Below are 21,020 nucleotides of genomic sequence, written 5' to 3' on the forward strand. Positions count from 1 at the left end.
TCTAACATGTGTATTGTGTAGCTGAAACAAGTATATACAAACAGGGGATGTCTCAAAATTACTTCTTCGCCAGCTCCTTCATGTAGTTAAGGGCGGAGCCGGCCTTGAACCAGGCTATCTGCTGCTCGTTGAAGGTGTGGTTGAGCTGGATGGTCTCCGTCGCGCCGTCAGCGTGGCGGATGACGCACTCCACAGGCTGGTGGGTGGAGGACAGCAATGTATTTAACGTGGCAACATTTATACTGCTTTCTGTGAGACTCAAAACTCTACAAAATGCATCAAGAAAATATCTCTGTTTTCAAAAGACAAATTTGAGACAATGATTCTGTGTTAAGGAAGTTTTAAAAAGACAAATTAGACAATGATTCTGTGTTAAGGGAATTTTAAAAGACAAATTAGAGATAATGATTCTGTGTTAAGGAAATTTTTAAAAGACAAATTAGAGATAATGATTCTGTGTTAAGGAATTTTTAAAAGACAAATTAGAGACTGATTCTGTGTTAAGGGAATTTTTAAAAGACAAATTAGGGACAATGATTCTGTGTTAAGGAAATTTTTAAAAGACAAATTAGAGACTGATTCTGTGTTAAGGGAATTTTTAAAAGACAAATTAGAGACAATGATTCTGTGTTAAGGAAATTTTTAAAAGACAAATTAGAGATAATGATTCTGTGTTAAGGGAATTTTTAAAAGACAAATTAGAGACAATGATTCTGTGTTTAGGAAATTTTTAAAAGACAAATTAGAGATAATGATTCTGTGTTTAGGAAATTTTTAAAAGACAAATTAGAGACAATGATTCTGTGTTTAGGAAATTTTTAAAAGACAAATTAGAGACAATGATTCTGTGTTAAGGAAATTTTTAAAAGACAAATTTGAGATAATGATTCTGTGTTTAGGAAATTTTTAAAAGACAAATTAGAGATAATGATTCTGTGTTTAGGAAATTTTTAAAAGACAAATTAGAGATAATGATTCTGTGTTAAGGAAATTTTTAAAAGACAAATTTGAGATAATGATTCTGTGTTAAGGAAATTTTTAAAAGACAAATTAGAGATAATGATTCTGTGTTTAGGAAATTTTTAAAAGACAAATTTGAGATAATGATTCTGTGTTTAGGAAATTTTTAAAAGACAAATTTGAGATAATGATTCTGTGTTAAGGAAATTTTTAAAAGACAAATTTGAGATAATGATTCTGTGTTAAGGAAATTTTTAAAAGACAAATTAGAGATAATGATTCTGTGTTTAGGAAATTTTTAAAAGACAAATTTGAGATAATGATTCTGTGTTAAGGAAATTTTTAAAAGACAAATTTGAGATAATGATTCTGTGTTAAGGAAATTTTTAAAAGACAAATTAGAGATAATGATTCTGTGTTTAGGAAATTTTTAAAAGACAAATTTGAGATAATGATTCTGTGTTAAGGAAATTTTTAAAAGACAAATTAGAGACTGATTCTGTGTTAAGGGAATTTTTAAAAGACAAATTAGAGATAATGATTCTGTGTTAAGGAAGTTTTAAAAGACAAATTAGAGACAATGATTCTGTGTTAAGGAAATTTTTAAAAGACAAATTAGAGACAATGATTCTGTGTTAAGGAATTCAATGTCAAAAATATGACTGAATATGTGCCACAAATTATTATGTATTAAAAATAAACCAATCAATCATTATTATGTATTAAAAATAAACCAATCAATCATTATTATGTATTAAAAATAAACCAATCAATCATTATTATGTATTAAAAATAAACCAATCAATCACTATGTATATATATATATGGTGAACAAGGTCAACTTTTGGGTAGCGTGCCACTCCCAAGTATAGCCGGAGGTGTCATTCACAGACTACGCAGATGATAGGCCTCAAATCAATCTCGCTTGTTTGACAGTCATTCCAACAAAAGCCATAAAATTGCCTCAAAGTTACTATATAGGCTGGTATTAAGACACTCACTTCTCACATCAACTATTTCTAAAGGTCAAAGATGGGGTCAGTCGGGTTCTAATGAGCGTTTCTTCAGATTCACGGTACAGAGGAAGGGTCAAACTACCAGCAGGGTCATATAACTACTTTTGGAAATGCCCACAACTCCTATGAAAGCCTTGTCAAATATGTGTTTCTTCCCGTTCACGGTACAGAGGAAGGGTCACACTACCACCAGGGTCATAAAACTACCCCTGGAAATGCCCACAACTCCTACGAAAGCCTTGTCAAATATGTGTTTCTAGGTTCACAGTACAGAGGAAGGGTCACACTACCACCAGGGTCATAAAACTACCCCTGGAAATGCCCACAACTCCTACAAAAGCCTTGTCAAATATGTGTTCTTGGGCAGCGAAATGTCTTACAATGTGACCCATAGTGTCCGTGTTGCAGTCATGGATTAAGACAAGGAGCACATACAATTTGAAGACCCGCATCTCTGTCCATATACACAGGTACTGACAATACATTATACTCGTGTTGAGCGAGCCCAAAGCACCGTGGGGGCAAGCTAATCCACTAAGACTTCTTGATGAGATCCACAACTGTTCTGAATAAGCTGCCAAGGTATGGGAAAAGAGTGAAGCTCCAGGAGTCTTGGTAACAATCAGCCTTTTGTCAATGTATTCAATGTCACAGAAATGTCTTTGTCAACAACACCATTTTTCAGGCACTATTTAGACGCAACTGGTGAGATCCAACTGTTGAAGTAATGATAGAATTTGCCATCATAATCTAACCCATTTTCCTGCATAGTCAGTCCTGGGAGGCTGCGAGACCATTGTAACATCTGTTCTGTGCCCAAAGTTGTTAAGTGTGATGGACCCCTAAGCTCACCCTCCCCTTTTAAGTGGACTTTTACGAATGGCAGAGGAATGCATATATATATCTTTAATTCCCTTGTTTCAGGAATAATGATTGTAGTAGTAGTAGTAGTAGTAGTAGTAGAAGTAGTCATAACCACAGAGGATAGTCCGAGGGGTAAAATGACAGACTATCTATTGCAAAATCTAGCTGGCATATATCGAATGCTTCCTGGTGCATGAGCAAAATGGATGTTGAAAATTAAAAACAATACTATAAGCAGACTAACAGGGGTATAGAACTGTTCAAACCTTAGGCCTACATCAAACACCACATCAACTAACCTTGCCGGGAGCGAAACTCTCAAGTCCCAGAAGTGAAATCTTGTCATTGGGATCGATTTTGTCGTAGTCGCTCGGCTCGGCGAAGGTGAGGGGTAGCATGCCCTGCTTCTTCAGATTAGTCTCGTGGATTCGAGCGAAAGACTTCACAATGATTGCTCGCCCGCCCAGATGACGGGGCTCCAAGGCGGCGTGCTCCCGAGAACTGCCCTCTCCTGGAAATGTTACTCTCGTTAATATGGGCATTGCAGCTACAGTGGTCATATGGTGCCCTGCTGAAGGAGAATTATAGGAGAAGGGAACAGTTGGAAAGTTTGGTTTAGTCGGCGCAACATCTGTGGTCATATGCCGGAGAGAGACAGAAGGGGAAGGAGTTGTAGGAGAAGGGAACAGCTGGAAAGTTTGGTTTAGTGGGCGCAACATCTGTGGTCATATGCCGGAGAGAGACAGAAGGGGAAGGAGTTATAGGAGAAGGGAACAGTTGGAAAGTTTGGTTTAGTGGGCGCAACATCTGTGGTCATATGCCGGAGAGAGACAGAAGGGGAAGGAATTATAGGAGAAGGGAACAGTTGGAAAGTTTGGTTTAGTCGGCGCAACATCTGTGGTCATATGCCGGAGAGAGACAGAAGGGGAAGGAATTACAGGAGAAGGGAACAGTTGGAAAGTTTGGTTTAGTCGGCGCAACATCTGTGGTCATATGCCGGAGAGAGACAGAAGGGGAAGGAATTACAGGAGAAGGGAACAGACCCCAGGAGACGGGACACAACCCCGCCCGAGAATCGAACCCAGGCTCTCTCGGTTGTGAGCCTGTTGCTAACCACTGCACCACGAAGCCCCTGCGAAAAATCTGCACCAAAATAGGAAGGGTTTAGATACCAGGAATATGAAGGAGTGCAAATGTTATACTTATGAGTAAATGATAAATGCAAGAGATCAATGATGGGGTAGCAAGGAGAGAGCTCAAGATTAGTACGCAAAGCTGAAATTGTGGTGGATTTGAAATAGAATGTCCGTCATGTGACAATGGGCGGATATATGAGGAAGAGAGTTATAGGAGAGAGTTCTGTGATATGACGGAACTTGTCCCAAAATGTTACGCTGGGACAGTGATGGGTCATTGAACAGAAGGATGGGGCAAGTTGAGGATGGGAAGATACTCAAGAGACACAGAAATATAGAGGTTTGAAACAGATTAAGCAAAGAAATACTATCAGTGTAGAGTGTCCAAGGCTTCAAGGAAAAGTTGGATCATTGTAGATACGGAGATGGGACCAGACGAGGATAAGCCCAGGCCTGTAAAACAACAACTAGGTAAATCCATGTCTGTTTGTGAGTGTGGGGAGATATGAAAAACTGTGTTCCTGTGTGTGTGTGTGTGTGTGTGTGTGTGTGTGTGTGTGTGTGTGTGTGTGTGTGTGTTCGAACCCTGGTCGTTCTGGTTGTGAGGTAGACGCTCTATCCACTGAGCTACCGGGCTGTGTGTGTCTGTGTGTGTATGTGTGTGTGTGTGTGTTTACCTAGTTGAGATATACAGTACAGGAGTTAAGGTGTTAATTAAAGGGAGGGTTTAATGCCCTTCGGTCTGATAAAACAGTAAACTTCCAGAAAATACACAACTAAACCCAAAATAAATGCTCAAAAATGACTCACCGTAATTATCATCCCCAATGACACACCAGCTGATCCCACTGGCCTTGTAAGCCCGGGCCGTCGCGGGCACGGGACCCCATTCACCCGTGCTCTTGTTCTGGACGTTGTTCATGTCATCGTTCTCACTGTTGATAGCTGTCAGGAACATGTTATTGGATATGTTGTCAAGATGGCCGCGGAATTTGAGCCAGGGACCTGCAGCTGAGATGTGGTCCGTCGTGCATTTCCCTTTCACCTGTGAGAGGAGAGCTTGGTCGTAACTACAGCTGGAAAGTTTGGTTTAGTCGGCGTAACATCTGTGGTCATATGCCGGAGAGAGACAGGAGGGGAAGGAGTTATAGGAGAAGGGAACAGTTGGAAAGTTTGGTTTAGTGGGCGCAACATCTGTGGTCATGTGCCGGAGAGAGACAGAAGGGGAAGGAGTTATAGGAGAAGGGAACAGACCCCAGGAGACAGGACACAACCCCCGATTAATACCTGGTACACTGCTGGGTGGACAGGGGCGTAGGGTATCGGAAAACCCGCCCAAATTTTTCCACTCCGCCTGGGAATCGAACCCGGGCTCTCTCGGTTGTGAGCTGAGTGTGCTAACCACTGCACCACGGAGCCCCTCATCTGTCCTAGGAGGTCTTGGTCATAACTACAAGCTATTTACTCTTCACAAGCACAAGCAATAGCCGCGACGGACCTACAAATCCAACCACAACTGGGAGGTCCACACTTCAAGGGTACAAATCGATCTCAATCTCTCAACTCTTTGCCAATGATATAATCTGTCTCTCTGTGATTACTTTGAGGGACCTCCAGATATATTTCGAGTTATATTTGTTATTAAGAGATACAGAAATTAAATTACTTGTTGTTCTTGAAAAGTAACACCTTCAATCCATATATAAGTGTTCTGTTTTGGTGCTCACGACTTGTTCGATTCAAGTCTTACAGTAGCAGACTCAGCGACATATCGATATCCATGGGTAGGCAGTGGCTGAGTGGTAGTGTGCCGGACGGACAACACAGGTGGGTTCGAATCCCCACGCTACCACCTGGGATTTTTCAGTCACTGCCGAGTGGCTTAAAACTACCCACATGCTGTCCTGAAAACCACCCATCAACCCGGACTCTAGCGGAAACCGAGGACTTCCTGGGGGTACCATGAGCCAGGACAAGATGGCGCCACTGTAAACACTTGCCTGTAGGACCCTCAAGCAAGCCTACCAGCCGTGTACGCGTTCACGAAAAAAATAAATAAATTAAAAACTCAAGATCTTTCGTTCCGTCAAACACCTCGGCCTGACTTCCACTCTTCCGCCACATCCGTTTCTTTCCTGATAGAACGTACCTTGATGAGAACAGTCATATCCTGCAAGTTCTTGGGATTCCACTTGTCGAAGGGAGAGAGTAGCTGGAGACGCTGGGATTCAGGGCTGACATCGACGGACACGCTGGAGCCATCTGGTGGAGGAGACTGCGGAACAAGGTGGATGAGGGTTTTGAAATGGAGTTCTCCCTTAAATAGCATGGTTTCAAAAGGTCGGTTTTGGTTTTATGTGGATTTTTATAGTTTTTTTTTAAGGATTTATAAACTTAAAAATCCCTAACCCTTTAAATTTCCCGACAAGCAGGAAATTTTAAAATCCTTAACCCTTTAAATTTCCCCAAGAGCAGGAAACTTAAAAATCCTTAACCCTTTAAATTTCCCAACAAGCAGGAAACTTAAAAATCCTTAACCCTTTAAATTTCACAAGCAGGAAACTTAAAAATCCTTAACCCTTTAAATTTCACAAGCAGGAAACTTAAAAATCCTTAACCCTTTAAATTTCTCCAAAAGCAGGAAACTTAAAAATCCTTAACCCTTTAAATTTCCCCAAGAGCAGGAAACTTAAAAATCCTTAACCCTTTAAATTTCCCCAAGAGCAGGAAACTTAAAAATCCTTAACCCTTTAAATTTCTCCAAGAGCAGGAAACTTAAAAATCCTTAACCCTTTAAATTTCTCCAAGAGCAGGAAACTTAAAAATCCTTAACCCTTTAAATTTCCCCAAGAGCAGGAAACTTAAAAATCCTTAACCCTTAAAATTTCCCCAAGACCAGGACACTTAAAAATCCTTAACCCTTAAAATTTCCCCAAGAGCAGGACACTTAAAAATCCTTAACCCTTTAAATTTCTCCAAGAGCAGGAAACTTAAAAATCCTTAACCCTTTAAATTTCACAACAAGCAGGAAACTTAAAAATCCTTAACCCTTTAAATTTCCCCAAGAGCAGGAAACTTAAAAATCCTTAACCCTTTAAATTCCCCAAGAGCAGGAAACTTAAAAATCCTTAACCCTTTAAATTTCCCCAAGAGCAGGAAACTTAAAAATCCTTAACCCTTTAAATTTCTCCAAGAGCAGGAAACTTAAAAATCCTTAACCCTTTAAATTTCCCAACAAGCAGGAAACTTAAAAATCCTTAACCCTTTAAATTTCCCAACAAGCAGGAAACTTAAAAATCCTTAACCCTTTAAATTTCCCCAAGAGCAGGAAACTTAAAAATCCTTAACCCTTTAAATTTCCCCAAGAGCAGGAAACTTAAAAATCCTTAACCCTTTAAATTTCCGCAAGAGCAGGAAACTTAAAAATCCTCAACCCTTTAAATTTCCCAACAAGCAGGAAACTTAAAAATCCTTAACCCTTTAAATTTCTCTAACAAGCAGGAAACTTAAAAATCCTTAACCCTTTAAATTTCTCTAACAAGCAGGAAACTTAAAAATCCTTAACCCTTTAAATTTCCCCAAGAGCAGGGAACTTTAAAATCCTTAACCCTTAAAATTTCCCCAAGAGCAGGAAACTTAAAAATCCTTAACCCTTTAAATTTCCCGACAAGCAGGAAACTTAAAAATCCTTAACCCTTTAAATTTCCCCAAGAGCAGGAAACTTAAAAATCCTTAACCCTTAAAATTTCCCCAAGAGCAGGAAACTTAAAAATCCTTAACCCTTTAAATTTCCCCAAGAGCAGGAAACTTAAAAATCCTTAACCCTTTAAATTTCCCCAAGAGCAGGAAACTTAAAAATCCTTAACCCTTTAAATTTCCCCAAGAGCAGGAAACTTAAAAATCCTTAACCCTTAAAATTTCCCCAAGAGCAGGACACTTAAAAATCCTTAACCCTTTAAATTTCCCAACAAGCAGGAAACTTAAAAATCCTTAACCCTTTAAATTTCTCCAAGAGCAGGAAACTTAAAAATCCTTAACCCTTAAAATTTCCCCAAGAGCAGGAAACTTAAAAATCCTTAACCCTTTAAATTTCCCGAGCGCACCTGAGGGGATAGTCTCATTGCGAGCTCTTAGCAAGGAAAGGGTTAAAAGATCTATGACAATCCATAACAACTGTAATATCTCACTTAAAAGGAAAAACATATAAATTAAAATGATCCAGACATATCTATTGATCTACATATCTATATTTATCTATGTCTATCTATCTATACGCATCTATCTTATCTATCTATTACACAGACCTGGTAGGTGTCTTCGCCAGGGTCAAATCCCTTGGGTGGGAGCTCGGCGGCGAATGGGTTGCTCAATTTGAACTTTTTCCCATCACTTCCGACCTGCATGTGGAAAAGTTTGAGAATGTTAACTAAATAGATTTCAAATACATACACACACACACACATATAGATATAGATAGATAGAGTGAAGATTAACACACACACACACACACACACACACACACACACACACACACACACACAGACACACTCCCGACCTTCATGTGGAAAAGTTTGAGAATTTTAGAACACCTTAAATAAATAGATTTCAAATATACACACACACACACACACACACACACACACACATAGATATAGATAGATAGAGTGAAGATTAACACACACACACACACACACACACACACACACACACACACACACACACACACACACACACACCAAGTTCTTAAAAACCACTACGATTAGACCAAAACCCGGGCTCTCTCGATTGTGAGCCGAGCATGCTAACCACTGCACCACGAAGCCCCTGGATAAGGACAGGAAGTGGGCTGAAGGAGAAAAATGACTTACTTATGGATGTAGAGAGTAACATTAGGAGACAGGAAATTTGTTTCGGCAAAGAATAAATGAACAGAATAAGAACACGCAATGATAACATGGGTATGGGTGTAGGGTGATAGCTGCGTTCTCAAACTTCTCTTGAGGGGGGACAGTGGCTGAGTAGATAGCGTGATGGCGCCGCGTTCAGGAGGACACGCGTTCAATCCCCACCCGGTCCACCAAGCTGGGATTTTTCATCTGCCGTCAAGTGGATTAAAACTACCCACATGCTATCCAGAAGACCAATCAACCAGGATAGATTCTCGGATTGAAGGTGAGCTCCGGGAGGGCAGCATGAGCCAGTGCAAGATGGCGCCACTATAAAATCTCGCCTCCACCAGAACGGACCATCAAACCCCACCAGGAAGAAGCCTTGGACCGACCATCAGGAATTCAGGATCAACCGGGAAGAAGCCTTGGACCGACCATCAGGAATTCAGGATCAACCGAGCAGAAGCCTTGGACCGACCATCAGGAATTCAGGATCCACCGGGAAGAAGCCTTGGACCGACCATCAGGAATTCAGGCCCCACCGTACAGAAGCCTTGGACCGACCATCAGGAATTCAGGATCAACCGGGAAGAAGCCTTGGACCAACCATCAGGAATTCAGGATCAACCGGGAAGAAGCCTTGGACCGACCATCAGGAATTCAGGATCAACCGGGAGGAAGCCTTGGACCGACCATCAGGAATTCAGGATCCACCGGGAAGAAGCCTTGGACCGACCATCAGGAATTCAGGATCAACCGGGAAGAAGCCTTGGACCGACCATCAGGAATTCAGGATCCACCGGGAAGAAGCCTTGGACCGACCATCAGGAATTCAGGATCAACCGGGAAGAAGCCTTGGACCGACCATCAGGAATTCAGGCCCCACCGGGAAGAAGCCTTGGACCGACCATCAGGAATTCAGGCCCCACCGTACAGAAGCCTTCCAGCGCAATAGACCACAACGTAAGAAATAAATAAATAAATAAAATAAAATGACTCACCAGCGTATCGTTGCGAGGGTCGAAGTCCAGTGTCCCAGCGAGCGTCATGGCCGTAACAAGCTCTGGAGACGTGACGAAAGCGTGGGTTGCAGGGTTGGCATCATTGCGGCCGATGAAGTTACGGTTATACGAGGTTACAATGGTGTTTTTCTCTCCCTTCTTCACGTCCTGACGATCCCACTGCCCGATGCACGGACCACACGCATTAGCCAGCACGGTCCCACCAAACTCACGCAAAGTCTGGGCCTGCGAGGAAGAGCATATATCTATTAACGATTCACTTGTAATACTAACCCAATTAAGTCCCACATAGCTTATAATCTATGGAGGGTTTTATGGGGCATATCTTCACAAACTCACGCAGGAAAAAACATATATTTATTAATCATTCACTTGGTTTGACTATTAATCCATGGTAGAGAAGGAGAAGGGAACAGTTGGAAAGTTTGGTTTAGTCAGCGCAACATCTGTGGTCATATGCCGGAGAGAGACAGAAGGGGAAGGAATTATAGGAGAAGGGAACAGTTGGAAAGTTTGGTTTAGTGGGCGCAACATCTGTGGTCATATGCCGGAGAGAGACAGAAGGGGAAGGAATTATAGGAGAAGGGAACAGTTGGAAAGTTTGGTTTAGTCAGCGCAACATCTGTGGTCATATGCCGGAGAGAGACAGAAGGGGAAGGAGTTATAGGAGAAGGGAACAGTTGGAAAGTTTGGTTTAGTCAGCGCAACATCTGTGGTCATATGCCGGAGAGAGACAGTAGGGCAAGGAATTTTAGGAGAAGGGAACAGTTGGAAAGTTTGGTTTAGTGGGCGCAACATCTGTGGTCATATGCCGGAGAGAGACAGAAGGCGAAGGAATTATAGGAGAAGGGAACAGTTGGAAAGTTTGGTTTAGTGGGCGCAACATCTGTGGTCATATGCCGGAGAGAGACAGAAGGGGAAGGAATTATAGGAGAAGGGAACAGTTGTAAAGTTTGGTTTAGTGGGCGCAACATCTGTGGTCATATGCCGGAGAGAGACAGAAGGGGAAGGAATTATAGGAGAAGGGAACAGTTGGAAAGTTTGGTTTAGTGGGCGCAACATCTGTGGTCATATGCCGGAGAGAGACAGAAGGGGAAGGAATTATAGGAGAAGGGAACAGACCCCAGGAGACGGGACACAACCCCCGATTAATACCTGGTACACTGCTGGGTGGACAGGGGCGTAGGGTATCAGAAAACCCACCCAAATTTTTTCCACTCCGCCCGGGAATCGAACCCAGGCTCTCTCGGTTGTGAGCTGAGTGTGCTAACCACTGCACCACGAAGCCCCCTGCACTAGAGTGAATGACAAGCGCAAGGAGCTGCTTTAAGTACGAGGGGAAACGTTACTTACAATTCCGTCACGTTCAATAGTAGCTCGGATCTGTTCGGAGCCTGGCGTGATGTGGAAGAGAGACTTGGCCTTCAGCCCGTGGTTCATGGCTTCCTTAACAATGGAAGCACAGCGTCCCATGTCTTCATAGGAGGAGTTTGTGCAAGACCCAATCAGACCGGCCTTCACCTCCAGTGGCCAGCCCTTTTCCCGAGCTGCATCTCCAACCTGAAGCAAAGTTGTAAAGTTTGGTTTAGTCGGCGCAACATCTGTGGTCATACGCCGGAGAGAGGAGGGGAAGGAATTATAGGAGAAGGGAACAGTTGGAAAGTTTGGTTTAGTGGGCGCAACATCTGTGGTCGTATGCCGGAGAGAGACAGAAGGGGAAGGAATTATAGGAGAAGGGAACAGTTGGAAAGTTTGGTTTAGTCGGCGCAACATCTGTGGTCATATGCCGGAGAGAGACAGAAGGGGAAGGAATTATAGGAGAAGGGAACAGTTGGAAAGTTTGGTTTAGTGGGCGCAACATCTGTGGTCATGTGCCGGAGAGAGACAGAAGGGGAAGGAGTTATAGGAGAAGGGAGCAGTTGGAAAGTTTGGTTTAGTCGGCGCAACATCTGTGGTCATATGCCGGAGAGAGACAGGAGGGGAAGGAATTATAGGAGAAGGGAACAGTTGGAAAGTTTGGTTTAGTGGGCGCAACATCTGTGGTCATATGCCGGAGAGAGACAGAAGGGGAAGGAATTATAGGAGAAGGGAACAGACCCCAGGAGACGGGACACAACCCCCGATTAATACCTGGTACACTGCTGGGTGGACAGGGGCGTAGGGTATCGGAAAACCCGCCCAAATTTTTCCACTCCACCCGGGAATCGAACCCAGGCTCTCTCGGTTGTGAGCTGAGTGTGCTAACCACTGCACCACGGAGCCCCCCTTGCACAGGACACAATGGTGATGTTCCGATGACCAAATTGAATACCTTACCTTGTGAACAGGGTGAGCCAGGTCTGGGGTGAAGGGTCCGTTGATGTGAGGTTCGAGTTCAGAAAGATTGATCTCCACCATTTGGTCATAGGGGGCATCATCGTCAGGGGTAAGCATGGAGGCGTTCTGCTCGGCCAGCTCAGCGATGCCCTGCCGGTTGGTAGCCACAAGGTAGTCTCTCATCCGGTTGTTGAAGGGGAAAACAGATGTGGTAGCCCCTGCCGACGAAAGGAGAGGGGGATAACAACCTGTTGTATGGGTAGGCAGTGGCTGAGTGGTAGCGTGCTGGGCCCACATTCGCCGCGTGATGGACGACGCGGGTGGGTTCGAATCCCCACGCTACCACCTGGGGTTTTTCAGTCACCGCCGAGTGGCTTAAAACTACCCACATGCTGCCCTGAAGACCACTCATCAACCCGGAAAGTTTGGTTTAGTCGGTGCAACATCTGTGGTCATATGCCGGAGAGGGACAGAAGGGGAAGGAATTATAGGAGAAGGGAACAGTTGGAAAGTTTGGTTTAGGGGGCGCAACATCTGTGGTCATATGCCGGAGAGAGACAGAAGGGGGAGGAGTTATAGGAGAAGGGAACAGTTGGAAAGTTTGGTTTAGTGGGCACAACGTCTGTCATATGCCGGAGAGAGACAGAAGGGGAAGGAATTATAGGAGAAGGGAACAGACCCCAGGAGACGGGACACAACCCCTGATCAACACCTGGTACCCATTCACTGCTGGGTGGACAGGGGCGTAGGGTATCGGAAAAGCCGCCCAAATTTTTCCACTCCGCCCGGGAATCGAACCCAGGCTCTCTTGGTTCTAATAAGTGTTCCTTGAGGTTCATGGTACAGAGGAAGGGTCACACTACCACCAGGGTCATAGAACTACCCCTGGAAATGCCCACAACTCCTATGAAAGCCTTGTCAAATATGAGTTTCTAGGTTCACAGTACAGAAGAAGGGTCACACTACCACCAGGGCCATCAAACTCTCTCGGTTGTGAGCTGAGCATGCTAACCACTGCACCACGAAGCCCCCTCACATCTTACCGATCTCAGCGCCCATGTTGCAAATCGTGGCCATCCCAGTGCAGGAGATGGAGTCCACGCCAGGCCCCAGATATTCAACAATAGCCCCGGTACCTCCTTTGACAGTCAAGATTCCAGCGACCTTCAAGATGATGTCCTTTGGGGATGTCCAGCCACTCAGCTCCCCGGTCAGCTTAACACCAATGACCTAGAGAGAAGGCTTATGAACCTCTTGTAATCCCTGGCTTTCTCCTGGCTGCAAAAGTGAAGTATTAAGTAATGTAACTTTAGGAGGAGATATCCAGCACACCAATATCACATGGGAAACACTCCACTATCCACCACAGAGGCAGAGAAAGACCTGGGAGTGTATGTTACCAGGCTACCAGTGAAGGGATATCCAGCACACCAATACCACATGGGAAACACTCCACTATCCACCACAGAGGCAGAGAAAGACCTGGGAGTGTATGTTACCAGGCTACCAGTGAAGGGATATCCAGCACACCAATACCACATGGGAAACACTCCACTATCCACCACAGAGGCAGAGAAAGACCTGGGAGTGTATGTTACCAGGCTACCAGTGAAGGGATATCCAGCACACCAATACCACATGGGAAACACTCCACTATCCACCACAGAGGCAGAGAAAGACCTGGGAGTGTATGTTACCAGGCTACCAGTGAAGGGATATCCAGCACACCAATACCACATGGGAAACACTCCACTATCCACCACAGAGAAAGACCTGGGAGTGTATGTTACCAGGCTACCAGTGAAGGGATATCCAGCACACCAATACCACATGGGAAACACTCCACTATCCACCACAGAGAAAGACCTGGGAGTGTATGTTACCAGGCTACCAGTGAAGGCCAAATCCATGCCAATCGTAACAGACAGGTTTGAGGATATACAGATTCACCTAAACCATTGGTCACTACAAGGATTAAACCCTTCATTACAAACCTTTGGGCACTTCAGCTCCCAAGGAATATCAGCCATGACATCAACAGCGTCAGCACCACCCACGCCAATGCACAGGCCTCCGAGACCACCTCCGTTGGGCGTGTGAGAATCCGTGCCGATCATCAGGAGGCCCGGGAAAGCGTAGTTCTCCAGAATGATCTGAAAGAGGTCGTTCAGTGTTAGTGCATTTAAAAGAGAAAGTTGGAAAGTTTGGTTTAGTGGGCAGCGCAACATCTGTGGTCATATGCCGGAGAGCGACAGAAGGGGAAGGAATTATAGGAGAAGGGAACAGTTGGAAAGTTTGGTTTAGTGGGCGCAACATCTGTGGTCATGTGCCGGAGAGAGACAGAAGGGGAAGGAATTATAGGAGAAGGGAACAGTTGGAATTTTTTGTTTAGTTTGCGCAACATCTGTGGTCATATGCCGGAGAGAGACAGAAGGGGAAGGAATTATAGGAGAAGGGAACAGTTGGAAAGTTTGGTTTAGTAGGCGCAACATCTGTGGTCATATGCCGGAGAGAGACAGAAGGGGCAGGAATTATAGGAGAAGGAACAGTTGGAAAGTTTGGTTTAGTCGGCAACATCTGTGGTCATATGCGGAGAAAGACAGAAGGGGAAGGAATTATAGGAGAAGGGAACAGTTGGAAAGTTTGGTTTAGTGGGCAGCGCAACATCTGTGGTCATATGCCGGAGAGAGACAGAAGGGGAAGGAGTTATAGGAGAAGGGAACAGTTGGAAAGTTTGGTTTAGTGGGCGCAACATCTGTGGTCATATGCCGGAGAGAGACAGAAGGGGAAGGAATTATAGGAGAAGGGAACAGTTGGAAAGTTTGGTTTAGTCGGCGCAACATCTGTGGTCATATGCCGGAGAGAGACAGAAGGGGAAGGAGTTATAGGAGAAGGGAACAGTTGGAAAGTTTGGTTTAGTGGGCAGCGCAACATCTGTGGTCATATGCGGAGAGCGACAGAAGGGAAGGAATTATAGGAGAAGGGAACAGTTGGAAAGTTTGGTTTAGTGGGCAACATCTGTGGTCATATGCGGAGAGAGACAGAAGGGGAATTATAGGAGAAGGGAACAGTTGGAAAGTTTGGTTTAGTGGCGCAACATCTGTGGTCATATGCGGAGAGAGACAGAAGGGAAGGAATTATAGGAAGGGAACAGTTGGAAAGTTTGGTTTAGTCGGCGCAACATCTGTGGTCATATGCCGGAGAGAGACAGAAGGGGAAGGAATTATAGGAGAAGGGAACAGTTGGAAAGTTTGGTTTAGTCGGCGCAACATCTGTGGTCATATGCCGGAGAGAGACAGAAGGGGAAGGAATTATAGGAGAAGGGAACAGTTGGAAAGTTTGGTTTAGTCGGCGCAACATCTGTGGTCATATAAGTGGGGTATTTTGACGCCCTTGAGCTGTCTTTTGCTGTAAAAAATATATAAATACATGCAGTAACAGTTCTGATTCTGTGACCCACCTGATGGATGATCCCCGAGCCAGGCTTCCAAAACCCGACCCCATACTTGGCCCCTGCAGTAGCCAGGAAATTGTAGACCTCCTTGTTGATATCAATAGCCCGCTTGAGATCTTTGGGCCCATCAATCTGAAAGGCAAGCAGAGTTAACCCCCTTGCCGTGGATTCCCTAGACCTCGCCAGGCTACAGGAACGGAGGTAAAAGTGACAGATACAATTCAATTTTTATGTTATTGTTTCCTCCTGTGTGTCTCCTTGAGCTGTCTCCTTACCTGTGCCTGAATGAGATGATCACAGTGGATTGTCGACGGAACAGCAACCCTCGGAAGTCCGGAGCTGATGAACTGAAGCATCGCCATCTGGGCTGTGGCGTCCTGCATAGCCACGCGGTCTGGGTGGAGCTTGAGGTAGGATTCACCGCGCACGATCTCTTGGTTGGAGGGGTCAGAGAGATGGGAGTATAGCACTTTTTCCGAGAGGGTCAGGGGACGGTTCAGCCTGGCGGGGTAAGAAACAGCCTTAGAAAGATTGCCTAAACCCCTTGCCTGTGAATTTCCTAGCAGAAGACCTCACCAATGTACAGGAGTAGAGCACCAGGGTCATAGAACTACTCCTGGAAATGCCCACAACTCCTATGAAAGCCTTGTCAAATATGTGTTTCTAGGTTCACAGTACAGAGGAAGGGTCGAACTACCACCAGGGTCATAGAACTACTCCTGGAAATGCCCACAACTCCTACGAAAGCCTTGTCAAATATGTGTTTCTAGGTTCACAGTACAGAGGAAGGGTCAAACTACCACCAGGGTCATAGAACTACTCCTGGAAATGCCCACAACTCCTACGAAAGCCTTGTCAAATATGTGTTTCTAGGTTCACAGTACAGAGGAAGGGTCACACTACCACCAGGGTCATAGAACTACTCCTGGAAATGCCCACAACTCCTACGAAAGCCTTGTCAAATATGTGTTTCTAGGTTCACGGTACAGAGGAAGGGTCACACTACCACCAGGAGGAGAGGCGGATCTGATGTACCTTCTAGAAAATTACATATTTATGAACAAACATTTCACATTGGGTCAGCTTCAAAGCCTTTCACATACCTTTGTTTGACGATATCTAAGTTGGCCTGCAGCTTGGGGTAGGGCATCTCCGAGCCAGGGTCCAGGTGGGACATGGCCACCTTCTGGGCCGCAGAGATAAGCGGGGAGACATGGAAGCATCGTGCCTGGACCTGGCCACGGACAACACTCCCAACACTCTGTGGGCAAGGACGAACATGTCAACATACAGCATATTGGAACATAGACATTATTAAGAAAAGTTGCATCGATACACTAGGAAAAGGTTGGAAAGTTTGGTTTAGTGGGCGCAACATCTGTGGTCATATGCCGGGGAGAGACAGAAGGGGAAGGAGTTATAGGAGAAGGGAACAGTTGGAAAGTTTGGTTTAGTCGGCGCAACACCTGTGGTCATATGCCGGAGAGAGACAGGAGGGGAAGGAATTATAGAAGGGAACAGTTGGAAAGTTTGGTTTAGTGGGCGCAACATCTGTGGTCATATGCCGGAGAGAGACAGAAGGGGAAGGAATTATAGGAGAAGGGAACAGACCCCAGGAGACGGGACACAACCCCCGATTAATACCTGGTACACTGCTGGGTGGACAGGGGCGTAGGGTATCGGAAAACCCGCCCAAATTTTTCCACTCCGCCCGGGAATCGAACCCAGGCTCTCTCGGTTGTGAGCTGAGTGTGCTAACCACTGCACCACGAAGCCCCCCGGGTAGACTAGAGCCTGCTATCTCTCTCTCTCTCTCTCTCTCTCTCTCTCTCTCTCTCTCTCTCTGCAACCTCTTTCAGTCAGCAGGGTTGGTATTTAAATGTAGTTATTTTTATAATCAAACTAGAAAATTAAAAATACCTCACTGATTAACCTACCACCTAATTCCACCAAAACCTCACCTCGCTGGCCGGCAACCAACCTCCCTAAGGGTATCAGGACAGTTTTACGGTTGGATGGTTGACCAGGGAATTTGACCAGGTGGGATGGGACTTTTGACCAGGATATTTTCTATTAAATTTAGTTGACCAGGTGGGATGGGACATTTGACCATGATATTTTCTATTAAATTTAGTTGACCAGGTGGGATGGGACATTTGACCACGATATTTTCCATTAAATTTAGTTGACCAGGTGGGATGGGACATTTGACCAGGATATTTTCTATTAAATTTAGTTGACCAGGTGGGATGGGACATTTGACCACGATATTTTCTATTAAATTTAGTTGACCAGGTGGGATGGGACATTTGACCACGATATTCTCTCTCAATATAGATTTCTAAAACACATACACGCAATTTAAATTTCTAAACTCTCTCTCTCTCTCTCTAAAACACACACATGCATATTTAAATTTCTAAACTCTCTCTCTCTATTTCTAAAATACACACGCACACACACACACATATATATATAAATTTCATGGTAAAGATTCGTTTTAGGTCCGTGCCAATATCTACCTTATGAAACATCAGTATCTCTTCATATATCTTTTCTACAAACCTTCAACAGTCATGGAAACGCTTTCAAAATATGTCTTTTCTACAGACCTTTCAAAATATATCTTTTCTACAGACCTTTCAAAATATATCTTTTCTACAGACCTTTCAAAATATATCTTTTCTACAGACCTTTCAAAATATATCTTTTCTACAAACCTTCAACAGTCATGGAAATGCTTTCAAAATATATCTTTTCTACAGACCTTTCAAAATATATCTTTTCTACAGACCTTTCAAAATATATCTTTTCTACAGACCTTTCAAAATATATCTTTTCTACAGACCTTTCAAAATATATCTTTTCTACAGACCTTTCAAAATATATCTTTTCTACAGACCTTTCAAAATATATCTTTTCTACAGACCTTTCAAAATATATCTTTTCTACAAACCCTCAACAGTCATGGAAACGCTCTCAAAATATATCTTTTCTACAGACCTTTCAAAATATATCTTTTCTACAAACCTTCAACAGTCATGGAAACGCTTTCAAAATCCAATTCGGACTGTTTTTTTTACTCTTGAAAATAAGGGAGAATGTTTACGAAAGCGCATCGCCTCCTCGGACAACGGGGCAGCCGCAAAATAGCTCACAGGGGGTTTAGGGTCGGGGAGCATATTTAAACAACCCCAACCGAACTTTACGGGGGTGCTGTGCCCGTCGACCCCCCCCCCTCCCCCCCCCCACTCCATATATATGTGGCGTTACAGCGAGGAGGTATTTCGCCAAACCCCGGCTGCCCCGAGGATGGGACGCCCTTTCGTAAACATTCTCCCATATTTTCAAGAGTAAAAAAAACTTCCTTGAATTGGATTTTGAAAGCGTTTCCATGACTGTTGAAGGTTTGTAGAAAAGGTATGTGAAGAGATATTGGTGTTTTATAAGGGAGATATTGCCATGGACATGAAACCAATCTTAACTGAAATTTATGTATATGTGTGTGTGTGTGTGTGCGTGTGTGTGTTTTAGAGAGAGAGAGAGAGAGAGTTTAGAAATTTATATATGCGTGTGTGTGTTTTAGAAAGAGAGAGAGAGAGAGAGAGAGAGAGAGAGAGAGAGAGAGAGAGAGAGAGAGAGAGAGAGAGAGAGAGACAATGAGTGTATAGAGTGAGAGATATTGTGTGTTTTAGAGAGAGAGAGAGAGAGAGAGAGAGAGAGAGAGTTTAGAAATTTAAATATGCGTGTGTGTGTTTTAGAGAGAGAGAGAGAGAGAGAGAGAGAGAGAGAGAGAGAGAGAGAGAGAGAGAGAGAGAGAGAGAGAGAGAGAGAGAATGTTGTTTGTGAGAGAGAGAGAGAGAGAGAGAGAGAGAGAGAGAGAGAGAGAGAGAGAGAGAGAGAGAGACTTTATCTATATTAACTACTGTTCTGCAAGACTGTATTTAATTACTGTATACTGTAGACCCCATAGAGCACCTTTGAGTGGGTATGTGACCTGTATGCCCCATAGAGCACCTCTGAGTGGGTATGTGACCTGTATACCCCATAGAGCACCTCTGAGTGGGTATGTGACCTGTATGCCCCATAAATAATAATGGGTATATAATTGCGTCATCGAGAACCCGGTCAGCTGATCCCGGCCAGGCGAGGCACCCAGCCGGCGGGCCCCTACAGACCCCGCGGGCGCCATTTCCGCCTATCCCGGGGACCACAAGCCGACGGGACGCCTCAAAGGATGAAAAAACATGGTGATTAATGGCGCACAATGCCTTAAAAGTGATAGACTAACCCGAGCCACGGTAGGAGCCAGCCTTAGCGCCATGGTGTTGCTGTCTGCACAAGGCCGAGACTGCTGCCGGCAACAAGGGTCCGGTACCGTTGTTCTGGTCAGCGTTGCCAAACTATCGTACTCATCGCATTGCATTTTCGTAGTTTCTGACCAATAACGAATGCAAAAACAAACAAACAAACATCAATAAATAGGAGTTTTAACGCTAACTTCAATTTTCTATCGTTATTTGTGTAGGTACGACAGTTTGAGGCTTAAAAAGTAATAAAGACGAGGTGGTGAACACGATAATCTGGCAACGCTGGTTCTGGTGCCAGTATTATCGGTACCTAATTCCAGGGTCATGTTATCGTATTCAGACACCCAGCATAGCGTGATTGAGGGATTGATCGCTTATTATTGCAGTTGAACAGCAAGGGAGAAGGGATGAATTATGCTATTTCCACCCCCCAGGCAGGACGGAGTGTGGTTATAAGACTAGTATGATACATGTATAGGCATTGTATTTTCCGGTTTCTGAGTCACACTATCGCAAAAAACGCCATTAGGTAATCATTTTAACGATAATTTTAACTTGTATTTCGTTATCTGTGTGGGTAAGAAAGTTTTGGGCCCTGGAAATGATAATTGCGATATTTTGAGTACGACAATTTTGCAACTCTGGTACCTGCTGAATTATCGGCCCCAACTTCAAACGAGGGGACCCTAGAGGCATTGGTCCCACACCTTAATTAAATCCCTAAAACACTCCAGAAAAAGAAGAAACATCTCATTAATTAACGAATAAACTATCAATCTATCAACGGTGACTCGTAAACTATCAATCAATCAATCAATCACTTCGCTTCGAGAATTCAACTTTATCGGTACCACTGTCCTCGGTACCCTTATTACCGGTACCGAAATTAGCGGTACCGAGGAGGGGCCTTGCCAAAATTGACCCATATTTAAAAATGTCGTTAATTGGACAGATAATATTGAACCTACAAAATCCTCGTCCGCCATTGTGATTTTGGAGCTATTTTAACTTATAAGAGAACAACAAGGACCTTAATTATCATCCTAGTATTTG

The 21,020-nt window shown here is 44.1% G+C and overlaps 1 protein-coding gene and 1 long non-coding RNA gene across 2 annotated transcripts; one reads left to right on the forward strand and one right to left on the reverse strand.

Moving 5' to 3' along the window:
* Positions 1-47: 47 nt before the first annotated feature.
* Positions 48-20,084, reverse strand: LOC127002342 (aconitate hydratase, mitochondrial-like). The gene is made up of 14 exons (XM_050868182.1): positions 19,949-20,084; positions 16,761-16,918; positions 15,933-16,158; positions 15,664-15,789; positions 14,198-14,356; positions 13,247-13,433; positions 12,204-12,421; positions 11,241-11,447; positions 9,867-10,112; positions 8,281-8,373; positions 6,126-6,251; positions 4,787-5,021; positions 3,140-3,351; positions 48-196 (listed from the first exon to the last, which is right to left on the reverse strand). The coding sequence occupies exons 1-14, from the start codon at positions 20,081-20,083 to the stop codon at positions 59-61; spliced, it is 2,466 nt and encodes an 821-aa protein (XP_050724139.1). The 5' UTR covers position 20,084; the 3' UTR covers positions 48-58.
* On the forward strand, positions 10,125-17,995 carry LOC127002374 (uncharacterized). Its single transcript, XR_007756104.1, has 3 exons — positions 10,125-10,566; positions 17,005-17,799; positions 17,851-17,995. It is a non-coding gene; the product is annotated as an uncharacterized LOC127002374 (long non-coding RNA).
* Positions 20,085-21,020: the final 936 nt, after the last annotated feature.

The sequence above is a fragment of the Eriocheir sinensis genome, chromosome 23 (assembly GCF_024679095.1).
Source record: "Eriocheir sinensis breed Jianghai 21 chromosome 23, ASM2467909v1, whole genome shotgun sequence".
Taxonomy (NCBI): Eukaryota; Metazoa; Arthropoda; class Malacostraca; order Decapoda; family Varunidae; genus Eriocheir; species Eriocheir sinensis.

What these genes read in the sequence shown, in the direction of transcription:
- LOC127002342 (XM_050868182.1), bottom strand. Translation starts at nt 20,083, where the DNA reads ATGCAATGCGATGAGTACGATAGTTTGGCAACGCTGACCAGAACAACG. An exon ending in GCTCGGGGATCATCCATCAG is followed by an intron (nt 14,357 to 15,663) that starts GTGGGTCACAGA and finishes GACCTCTTTCAG; the next exon opens with ATCATTCTGGAGAACTACGC. An exon ending in ATATGACTGTTCTCATCAAG is followed by an intron (nt 5,022 to 6,125) that starts GTACGTTCTATC and finishes CTCCTCTCACAG; the next exon opens with GTGAAAGGGAAATGCACGAC.